The sequence below is a fragment of the Branchiostoma lanceolatum genome, chromosome 19 (assembly GCF_035083965.1).
Source record: "Branchiostoma lanceolatum isolate klBraLanc5 chromosome 19, klBraLanc5.hap2, whole genome shotgun sequence".
Lineage (NCBI taxonomy): Eukaryota > Metazoa > Chordata > Leptocardii > Amphioxiformes > Branchiostomatidae > Branchiostoma > Branchiostoma lanceolatum.
Genome location: NC_089740.1, coordinates 5,080,295 through 5,091,990, shown reverse-complemented (window position 1 = coordinate 5,091,990; position 11,696 = coordinate 5,080,295). Strand labels below are relative to the sequence as shown.

General features: G+C 39.7%; 2 protein-coding genes across 2 annotated transcripts; both read left to right on the top strand.

The window, feature by feature from the left end:
* Nucleotides 1–2,941: 2,941 nt before the first annotated feature.
* Nucleotides 2,942–6,584, top strand: LOC136425714 (C-type lectin domain family 6 member A-like). The gene is made up of 6 exons (XM_066414647.1): nt 2,942–2,984; nt 3,196–3,270; nt 3,914–4,122; nt 4,657–4,836; nt 5,951–6,073; nt 6,478–6,584. The coding sequence occupies exons 3-4, from the start codon at nt 3,973–3,975 to the stop codon at nt 4,765–4,767; spliced, it is 261 nt and encodes an 86-aa protein (XP_066270744.1). The 5' UTR covers nt 2,942–2,984; nt 3,196–3,270; nt 3,914–3,972; the 3' UTR covers nt 4,768–4,836; nt 5,951–6,073; nt 6,478–6,584.
* On the top strand, nt 4,965–11,427 carry LOC136425889 (uncharacterized). Its single transcript, XM_066414818.1, has 7 exons — nt 4,965–5,066; nt 6,589–6,713; nt 8,223–8,374; nt 9,284–9,496; nt 9,665–9,853; nt 11,118–11,230; nt 11,341–11,427. Exons 1-7 carry the CDS (start codon nt 4,965–4,967, stop codon nt 11,425–11,427), a joined length of 981 nt encoding a protein of 326 aa, XP_066270915.1.
* The last annotated feature ends 269 nt before the right edge of the window (nt 11,428–11,696 follow it).

Sequence of the window (11,696 nt, the reverse complement as noted above, 5' to 3'; positions counted from 1 at the left end):
TTTGTATCATACCCGGGTTTTTGGACCGGTCCGTACTTTACGGTACGGCCCGGGCTTCCCTAGTTCGAGTGCGTTGGTTGCACTGTGGTCGAAAATTCTACGAATACCGGATGCGGACGTTGCAATTGGAATCGATGTTGTTACAATTTCTTTGTTACGAGGATACAAATCGGTCCCGGCCCTCCTGCGAGCCAGTACCTCGGGCGATACGGAATACACCGTGTTGTAGTCTACATGCAAATAAACAAAATATAACGAGCATTGTCAAAAGCAAATCTTTTCCCCCGAAGATTTCAGCAGAATGCTACAAAAAGGCTAACTTCACATTCTTCAAGGGTGCTATTTCAAGAGACGTCATGTTAATATTGGAGGACTAGCTCCTGGAGGAGTGGCTTTTTCAATATCCTCTGCAAACAATCATTACGTGTACCTAGGTCTGCTTGCAGCCTAGCTGCAAGGGTGGAATTAGGAAGATACCCAATGCAAGTGGAGGCTTCGCTAAATGCCGTCAAAATTTCCTTAGACTTCTGGAGATCAGACTTTACTTCCAGACACCGAAACTCTTGCTTCGGCCCGGAAAAGTTTTCATCGAGGAAGGCAAGAAGAATTCTCAAAAAAAGTTAACAAAAGTTAACAACCACCATACAATTTAATGTTACTAGACAAACCTCCCATTGAAAAACACGTTTGTTCTTCTATATCTACTATAACCGAAAAGCGAGGAGAAGTAGAATTTATCTAATGATAGTCATATTCTTTTATATTTAACTGTACTTGTATTTGTTTTGTTGTGACCTGTACTTAGCCAAGTGTGGCAGAAATGTGCAATAAAGGTCTTCATTCCTTCAATATTTAATGATGTGGTCTGTATCACCCACGGAGACTGGCGTGGCCGGTTTTACTGTCATCACGGCAGATGATGGACGATGGACAACCGACGTGACTCTATATATCATCTCTCCACTCGGTTGGAATATTCGCAATATCTTTTAAAGCCCATTGTCCGGTCCTGCAATGGTCTGTGATGGTAGCGATCGTCTGCCTGTGAGCGTCGTCATGACCACTGCAAAGATATCTGCGCAATGTGACAGGGCTGTGTGTGGTGGGAGTCAAGAAGACATTTCTCTACTGTATGCACAGTAACTTAAGACTTTATTAAAGACGGTAACTTTTTTTCTTGGTTGAAGGCAGGTATGCCTTAACATCAACTGCAAGCAGCGTTTATTTACTAGATCTTATTTACAATAGGAAGAACAAATTCGCCGATTTCACACTTCCCAAGATGCACCAGCAGGGTGTCGTAAAACCCGGTACTGCCCATTTTGCGATAATTCTTCTTAGCGTGCGAAAGTAAGATTCTAAGAACGTAATGAACTCCGCACGCTTCAAATCGGTAAGCGCTGTTTATTCGTGACCTCTAATCGCCCAGAAAACACTACAGCGCTCAAAGTCTATGAAAGGAAAATATTGCCGGATTTAAACTAAACAGTTGAATCAGTTGACATGGGGTTTGTTTTTCTGCCTTTTTCCTGATTGGGGTAGCTTATGGAAGTGGCTACTGACAGGATGATCCTGTCGGCAGTAGAAAAAATTGCACTGCTGGCAGGACGATCCTGTCAGCAGTGCAATTTTTCTACTGCTGACAGGATGATCCTGTCAATAGCTTTAGGCGTAGCTTATTTGTTTATGTTTTTTTCGATTGCCCTGAAATAGATCAAGAGATTACTTTTCACCGACATAGCAATAATAAAGCTACCCCAATCAGGAAAAAGGCTGAATAAGATCTCTGGGGACTTTCTCGACCCAGGTTGGCGTATAGTGTACAGTGTCCCAAAGGAATGTTTAAAACGACACATAAGACGGGAACAAGCACTGACAAACATCAACTGTCGTTGCCAAAATGTACATCTGGTCATCCCATTTTTTTTCAATCGTCAAGTCAAATAAGTTGAAGGTATGCCGCAAACCTGTCGCTGTTTGATTAATGACTGGCAGAAATCATTATTTATATATGCTGAAAAAATTATTTTCTCTTCCCAGTAACTTCAACCTCAGCTGGTAAGTTTTTTTAAGGACATACTACGTATATTTTCACTTATGATCATATTTCTTTTTTGATGGTTTAATTACTCATAACTTAAGATTTCCTTATCTTCCACGTTAAAATGGCATTTCATTTTCATATTTTTGTCAATTGCCGCAAACCTGTCGTTGTTTGATTGATGACTGGCAGAAATCATTATTAATATATGCTGAAAAATTCTTTTCTCTTCCCAGCAACTTCAACCCCAGCTGGTAAGTTTTTTTTCTGCTTAACAATGAATTTGAATTTCTGATATTTTTCTTACTAGTATATGTGCAAGGAACTGTAAATATGTAGTATACACACGAAAAGCTACATAAACATGTTGTTATATGGATGCTTTATGATGCAAATTTGCTGATGTTCTACTTCAAATTCAAAGCATAGTTACCCTACTTTACGCCTTCAAGCCCCTTTCCTACATCCCAACATGGTTAAACCCTACATGAAATTCAAAGCATCGTTACCCTACGTTACGTCTTCAAACGCCTTTCCTCATCCCAAGATGGTTAAACCCCACTTGAAATTCAAAGCGGTGGTACCCTTGGGTGATACCCAACGCGTTCGTTGCTCCTTCGTAACCCTACCTATTCCAACACGATTATGACTAACTTGAAAGTCAGTCTGTCTGTATTGACGCATGCGCAGTTACATATTTCAATATGCTAGTCACGTTTAGTGTCAGCAAGTGATAAATGGACACTTATCTATATGATAAATGAACTACAGTTTAACAAGAGAAACTTTAAATATCTGAAGAATGTATGAATACCTTCGTTGTTGTTGTACGTCTTTACCCTAGTTCACTGTGGAAAATTTAGTTCTAACTCCAAATATACTATATTCTTTTAAGACCCAATCGGGGATGGCGAGGACTCATTTCAGGCGGCGTATGAATACGGTGAATCAATTTCATATACATAAATGTTTGTTGTTGTTGTTGTCCTCTCTCTAGTTTGTTGACAATTTAGTTCTAACTCCCAACTATGCTAAATTACGGCGTATGAATACGGTGAATCGATTTCATATACACAAATGTTTGTTGTTGTTGTCCTTTCTCTAGTTTGTTGAAAATTTAGTTCTAACTCCCAACTATGCTTAACTATTTAAAGACTCTGGCTGGGATTATGACAGCGCTGCACCGGACAACACTGACCAAGATTCCCCACGTCAATCAGCAGAATCAGGTTTGTAACATTAACACAAGTTTACCTAAATTTTATCTTTGCTGATTTTATCTATGCCACACTGCATGTCTGTTTAATCGGTAAAAATATCTTCAAATTAGGCCAACATGTATTTTTTTATATCCCCCACCTATCTTACCTACGAATCTCGCCTTCATACAATATACCCAGCATCACGTCAGTTTACGTAGAGACAATTACGCTGGAGTTTTGCAGAACGACCACGTGAAACATCCACCCTATAACCAAGTGGTAAAGTTTTAATAAAACATTAACAAAAAACAAACAAAAAACACACACAATATCATCTATTAGTGTGGCCTAACACAGATAAGTTGTCCTACCACTATTTACTTACGGTGATACTTACAAGAACTTTAAGAATGGCAATCCCAGCGAAAATTGAAATCTGTATTGTATGTGACATGGCTTTTATTATTGATTGTTTATTATTGTTACTGTGTACTATGTCGTAGTTGTGTTTTTTATATGTAAGATCAGGGATACCTGAAAAACAGGCTTCACAGCCTGAGTTGTATTTCCCCTGTATAAATAAAATGAAATAAAAATAAAAAATAAATAAAAACGGTGCTAACACCTAGTGTAGATGAATGACGTTGCTGCTTTCTTTCTTGGTCCCTAGAAGGACCTGTCGGTACCGTTGGGTATACAGAACATGGGGGGTCCTTTTACAAAGTCTTCATGACCAGAAAGGACCACACCAGTGCACAGCAGACGTGTGAGGCAGACGGGGGTCATTTGGCTGTTGTCAAGACGGAGTTTGTCAAGAACTTCATCGCAGCATTGATTGTAGACATTGAGAACTACTGGATAGGGCTCAATGATAAGGATGTGAGTAGAAACTTACTGTCTATCAGCAATATCTACGTGGAAGCTGATTGATGTTAACTAGTAATAGTTGCTACGTTTTGCTAGCTTTTGTTTCAGTTAACGGTTTCAGTCTCATCATCTTGTCGTGAGAGTGTCACGGATGGACATCACCCTCCTCCTCCAGTCCTCCCTGTCCTCCATTGCTCTTGGCAGTTCTTCTGGTGTGCATCCTGCATCCTCACACAGCTGCTGTATGTAGGTCGTGTGAGGTCTGCCTACACTTGCATGTCCATGTTTTGGTGCCCACAGGAGGACGTCCCTGACAATCTCTCTTTTACTCCTCCAAGAATGACAAGCAAAACGTAGTCTCCTCTCACGGATGACTTGAGATATGGGGGGGGGGGGGGTAAATCCACAGTCTACACCTTGTTAAATGATTTTTGTGCGCCTGAGAAAATACTCTTCAGTTTGAAGTGGACGTCATTTATTGACGCTTGACGTTCAAGTTCAATAATGAAACGTGCCTGTTTAATTTCTGCTTTTAATTATCTTCAGACTGAAGGCAACTGGATGTGGGCAGATGGAACTACATTGTCGAGTTCTGGCTTCGCTACTGGGCACCGTTTGAACCAAATAATGACACTGAGCAAAACTGCGTTCAGCTGAGGTGGCAACATGCCTACAAGTGGGAAGATGTCTTATGCCAGTCCCAGAAATATTTCATTTGTGAAGTAGGTACGTATGCACCATTTACACCATTCACCCTGACGGGAGACCTGGCGCATCCCCGTCGACTTGTATGACAGCCAACGAAAGGGTGTGTCACCCCGTAAAGGGCGGTACAACCCCGTCGTAGCGAAAGCATGTCGACTGATGATGATGATGATGATGATGATGATGATGATGATGATGATGACGACGACGACGACGATGATGATGATGATGATGATGATGATGATGCAAAAGTAGAAATGGTCAAGGACGCGTCGACGAGATCCCTAAAATCATTTTATGTGCAGATACCATCCACTGTATAGATGTATTCTTGGTTTGGTGGCTACCACTATTTTAAACATGTGACCAGGGCTTTAGCTATGTTCGATTTAGCCCTCCTCGAGTGTCGTGCAACTGTAAATGCTGTAAGCACAATGTTTTACAAATATAAAACATTCCACCGTCATAGATTTTTATGCTTCAGGTTTTATGTCCGTTTCTATGGTATATGGAGCACTTCTGAGCCAAAATAATGGTCTTGACCTTAAATCGTAGACTTGTATTTATGGCCACGTTAAAGCCAGTATAAGATTGAAATGGCAACCGGTTTGGAATGTGCGTTACGGATTTGGGTCGGCTATTTGGTTTCATCGGTCTTCTTTAGCTCTGATGATTTACTGTTTTAGTCTTATAATTTTCTGTAAACATTATTATCTTCGCCGGGAAGATTATATTTTCGGTTACTCCAGCTGTTGGGTGGGTCTGTATGTATGTCAAGAGCATAACTTGAGAAACCATTGATGGATCTTCATGATTTTCGGTAGGTGTGTAGCGGTTGTGCAAAGGGAGGTCAAGTTCGAAAATAGTACACCTGGCGTTTTCCAACAGTACTGCAGCGGACTTTGCATTTTTGTGTGTTTGTATGTAGGCAAAAAAGGGACGGAAACGTTAATGGATCTTCATGATTTTTGGTAGGTGAGTAGCGGTTGTAGGAACGGAGGTCAAGTTGAAAAATGGTTCCCCTGGCATTTTCCGTCGGTACTGCAGCGGGCTTTGTGTATTTGTGTGTCGCCCACATAACTTGGTGACAATTTTGTTAACTTACGTTGTTTCTTTGACTTGTCATGTACTTCAGAAATAAATGGAAGCTGCTCCCCCGGACACTTCCGCTGTGGAGACAAACATGGATGCATCCTATCATGGCAACGTTGTGACGGGAGGGTGGACTGTTTAGACGGAAGTGACGAGAAAGATTGTGGTAAGTGTAGTGCAGGGTACAGCCCAGCCAAAGAAATCTGTATTGGCAGTAATGTAAAAATACTGAACTAGACCCTACGCGCAGGTGTCTATTACCGACCTGTGCCCTGCAGTGAAAAAATGACCACTGTGGCCAGGTTTGACTGAATGCTGTTTTAGTTCGTTCCATTTTATTCCATTTCGTCCATTACGTTCCATTTCGCACTTTCTGGGGACCGTACATTTATGGTATTCCGTGTACTACACATACATTTTGTACCTCTTAAAGAGTACTTAATATCACAATAGTTGGGAAATAATTAGCTCGAATCTGTATGATTTATGCAAGCTCTAGTTGAAATAAATTACGGCGTCCATGACGTTTGTCCTGTTAAAACATTCGATATTCATTGATCTAATTTTCAGCGTGCTTGCCGTTTCCCGATGGTTTTCAACTCAGCGGTAGACTCACAATGCTACCAAACCAGCTTGGACATGAGACCTTTGAGGAGATATTGAATTCTTCTGTCGTGGAAGTGGAACTACCATCCAGATTTAAAAGAATTCATGGCTACAGTCATTTTTCCACGATGCAATGTTTCAAAAGAGAGCACAACTCATTACTCTCTCTCCTCAGAAGCAGACAACATGACATTATGCACGTGAGTGGAAAACATTTAAAATGTTTAATAGATGTGACTTTAAGGCAATAATTTCTTAAATTTACGCAAATTGACTAGTTTCAATGGTGAAATGTTCATGAAGCCTTCAATCTCATCTTATCATTTGAACTCGAGATTCATGTATGGTATGCAGTGTTTCTTGTTATTATTATCTCCATGAAAATGGACATATTATTTCGGGTGTGTCTGTCTGTCTGTCTGTCTGTCTGTCTGTCTGTCTGTCTGTCTCTTTGTGTTTCCGGACTACTCCGGTCAGCATGACTCAAGAGCCTCTGGATGGATTACAATGATATTTGGTATGTAGGCGGGTGTCGTGAAGCCGAAATTCAAGGTCGATTTTGGGCCCCCTGATATGTGACCTTGGTACTGAGGCAGAACTTCAATTTTTGTATCTTTTGACCTGGACGTGCTGTGGTCTTGTTTTTTGGGTGACAGATAGCTTGTGATGTGATAAAGAAGTGTTGTAGGGTTGGGCCCCCTAGCAGCTTCTTCTCGAACTGCATGGGCGTTTTCGTGAAAATCTTCTAAGGAGAATAACTGAACAAAGGAACAACGGATTTCCATGATATTTAGTATGCAGGTAGCTTAGATAGATATATACCCAATGAAGTGAAAATTATGCTAATTTGGATTTGATTTGCATAATTAATGATGAAAATCTATATTCGCAGTGTTTTCCATTATCAGACTCAAATGCATCTAACGCATTTAGTTTATGGAAAGTGGAGCATCAACAGATACCTCTTATGCAAATAAATTCCTAATTTGCATAATTAACGCAAAACACCATAATTCATCTAATTGGAAAATTATAGGACTGTCAATATTGCAACATGTGTAAGTTAGATAAAGGTGTTTATGACCAAGCATATATTATGCAAATGTGTAAGTCATTTGCATGAATAGAATTGTTCATGGAGGTCGTGGAACTCATGTTTTGCTTTGAAGCAACTAGCTGGAAAGAGAAACGGCCGGCCATAGTGAAAATGGCCACCGAATAGCGGCTTCGAATGACCGACGCGAGGGGCTAGGCTTACGGATAAGAGACAGAGAGGGCACTGGTTCCTGGCAATCCTGACTAGACGTTGTATACATGGCAAAAAAGGCACTTTACTTGACATTTCTCACTCCACCTAGGTGTAAAAATGGGTACCCGACTTTGATTGGGGAGGTAAAAGGCGGTGGAAGGAGAGGAGTATGACCCGTCTTCAAGTAGATAATGGGACAAAAAAAAAAAAAAAAAACTGCCCCTACGGCCTCAAATAGCCATGGGGCTATCTTTTCATTGATTATTCAAATTATGTCCTTATCTGCATAACTGGTATCTGTAAATGTTACACCTGCCATAAATTACATACGTTACGATCATGAAGAACGTAAAGATTACGTACCTTTTGTTAAGCCTTAACGCCTGTACAAGGTAACAAACGCTATGCATCGAATGTCGTACTCCCATCGGCTTTTAGTGAATTTAGTTATTTTTCTTAGTGGTACACAACTGGCACCATGTCGTTCATGGTGTGAGGAAGTCCTCAACAGCGCTGATGACCAGGTAATGGACCTATTTCCTCCATGTGACTTGTTCCCATCATCGAAGGAGGGTTGTTGGACCCCTGAACCAGCTAAGAAGGGAGATGAAGGTAAAAAGAAGACAATTTTTTTTACCGGAGGTAGCATTTATTGATTCAAGATGGTTATTTCATTCAAATTCTAGACTTGTTTATTCATCACATTTATTAAATTAGTTCTTATGATAATCTCAAGTCAGAAAACGTGATGGTTGGAAAAGTTGTGATAAGTCCTTTCTGCAGTTATCTTAACAATATTCTACTCGTAAAAACATTAGATAGAGGGGGTCTATAGCATTAATTTACTAAAAGACAGTTTTAATTCAGAGATACAAGTGAAGTGAAGTGAACTTTATTGCTCAACAATCGTACATGGTACAATGTATGGCATGAAATCAACAATACTACAAGGATAATCTATCCTACAATTCTAAGTACAAAATATTTTCGAAACCAGTGTATTTGTTACAATATATAATCATGTATGGCTAATTCTGTCTCGCTTTTCGAATGATTTATGGAGAAATTGACCTATGTACATGGATATAGGAGATAAAAATTCCCTTATTAGCGAATAATTGTGATAGAACTCGTCTACCTCAGTAAAAACTAGAAGAAAGATTCTTAAATGTTCTCTTACTAGTGGATTAATGAGATAGAACTCCTCTATCTTATTTTTTCATTTGAAGACAGAATCAAAATTTCCTCGTAGTAAGATGATTCTTAAGTCTTTCTTATAGTGAAAATATGAGTTGGAGGGTTCTATCTCATTCATTCACTAGTAAGAAAATGATGAAATACTTGATATATGCTATCGCCAATCAGAAAATATGTTAACAGAAAGAAATACTTAGCAATCAATTGTCATTTTTCTATCATTTTGGACTGCTTTTGTTTAGTGTATTTTATAGCCATAATTCATGTAGGGAGTTATAGGAGTTATTCATAAGCAGATAATCTATGGTTGATTGTCATCTCTAGTTTGCTACCATGGCAATGGCAAAAACTACCGTGGACATTTGAATAAAACTGCATCCGGGTTAGAGTGTATCAGGTGGTCAGAAGATTACTACCCGATCAAACACCCCTGGGCTAACCTGGATAACAACTACTGCCGCAACCCTACTGGTCTCCAGCGGCCATTTTGTATAAACGAAGACGGCAGCCAGGAAGAATGTGACGTCATTCCGTGCGGTAAGTTGTCTTGTCTAAAAGAAATACGAAATCTAAAAGATAATGATAGGTTTTAAACCACAAAGCTGCTTGGTACATTTTTTGGTCATATTTGGCATTTTCTGCTTGGAACATAGAACAGTCAGCCGACTAGTCATGGACTATCCCCCCTTTGCCTATCGCACACAGATGAGGCCGTCTGTTGGGACAGAGGTCCTCCAAACTACGGCAAGAGAAGCCCTAAGAAGAGGTTCTATCACGTGGGAGAAAGGGTCGCGTATACGTGCAACGAGGGGTACTACCTTAGGTCAGGTTACAATCCAGAAGTGAGGTGCACCGAAGGGGGCGTCTGGCAACATGACAATCCCACTTGTTCAGGTGAGACAGTCTTTCCCACACATCTTTAAAGTGCTTATGTCACCAAAATTGAAAATTATTGTTTATTGTTTATTCGCACATGTACAAATATTTAAAAACAAAGATAAACACGGCAAAAAAAACATGCAGTGGGGTTGGGCTGAAGCCTATGTGGCTTTTCGTGGGCCTCCCCTCGAAACTAGACAATAGGAATTTTTTAAATTGTACATAATCAAAACTAAGCAAAATTAACGAAAGAATAAATTGAAATTATACCATAAATCCTAACGAAACAAATGAAAAAGAAAAGGAACTACAAAATTATGAATTTTGAGTTGTAAACATAATAAGTATGATTACGCTATACATTAAGTGTGATTACGCTATACAGGAACAATGTTAACCATAATTCACAATTCATAAAGAAATAGATCAAAATTATACAAAAATGATAATCATATCAATTATTCTGTTATCAAATATCAAGGGAAAGGCGGGCGGAAAACAAGGAAAACAAATCAGGTGAAAGTAAAAGTAAAAGTTTTTTGAAACTGGGTAATGACGAACAAGACTGTTAAATTCAGTCATAACAGTATTATTCAATGAAAATAGACGTTTGTACAAAATATGCACACATAAAAACATCGAATCTTACAAATCATCCAGTTCTTGATTCATGTCGCCAGGGCTGGTCCGCTGGTAGTGATGTGTGTGTTTAACTTCCATACTCTTTCCCAAATGCTGAGTGCTAAGCAGAGAAAGCAGTATGTACCATTTTTTAGAGTCTTTGGTATGACTCGGTCGGGGTTCGAACTCACGACCTACCGTATGCGAGGCGAACACTCTACCCATCAGGCCATTGCACCGGTTAAAACCATTACTATCTAGAATTGGATATGTATCGGGTGGTTGCTTTCTGTCCCAGGACAACCTTTATGTTGTTCACTTTGTTCATGTCACTAGATGGACTAAAATGGATATGTCGAACAATATTTAGAATAAGCCTTCGTCAAATTACCAGAGAGCTGATAGGCCTACTTTCGTCCCGTAAGATGACGGTGGCACCCGTGGCAAGCGGTAAAATAAGAAAGTCTAATAACTTAAAGATATATGGCGCATTACTGGTGCAAAATTTCTAGTTGTATATTGGACTTATTTTCCAGGATGCTGTTTTTGGACACAGCACGGGTGCGATAAAATCATGACTAATTGTTATCTAGCCTTTAGTCTGTCAATGATAATTGTTATCGTAAGAATTAACATACACCTTATCCCTTGTTATCAGTTGATCACAAGCGACGGCTGCAGGAAGAGGTGATAAATTTCCACAGTGCAGATTTAGCCCCTGAGAATGCTCACATCATCTTCAATGGATCTGTAGAACAGATGATCGACTTGGTAAGTACTGTTATCTGATATTTTAGATGCCCTTTTTTCTAAACAACAATAAAAATCACTTGCAGCCAAAATGTATGTTAATCTATGCTGAAATCTGTTAATCTTTTCAGGAAGAAAAGAAGGAGCAGCTGGTCACATCTGTGGTCATCGTTTTCGTAAGTTTTATTTTGTATCTTTTTTTTTACTTCGCTTTTTGACAGACAGGGACGACGTGGCCCTGCACTCAAGTTTTTCATAACTTATTCTGACAGTACGGAAAACAATGTACGCATTTTCAAACCTGGGTGGAGTGAGGAAAGTCGTGTAAAGTGACTCTCCCAAGAGCACAACATCGGTGGCGTCAGGGGGATTCGAACCCTTGACCGCTTGGTTCTGGGTCGAACACCCTGCCGTGACTTCTCAAGTCGTCATTACGGTTATTAACCCATGATAGCTTGTGTCAATAGAATATTCTAGCTACATAATT

Coding starts and splice junctions, on each gene's coding strand:
- LOC136425714 (XM_066414647.1), top strand. CDS start 3,973: ATGACCAGAAAGGACCACACCAGTGCACAGCAGACGTGTGAGGCAGAC. Junction 4,123..4,656: donor TAGGGCTCAATGATAAGGAT/GTGAGTAGAAAC, acceptor AATTATCTTCAG/ACTGAAGGCAACTGGATGTG.
- LOC136425889 (XM_066414818.1), top strand. CDS start 4,965: ATGTCGACTGATGATGATGATGATGATGATGATGATGATGATGATGAT. Junction 5,067..6,588: donor ATGATGATGATGATGCAAAA/GTAGAAATGGTC, acceptor CTGTCGTGGAAG/TGGAACTACCATCCAGATTT. Junction 6,714..8,222: donor GACAACATGACATTATGCAC/GTGAGTGGAAAA, acceptor TATTTTTCTTAG/TGGTACACAACTGGCACCAT.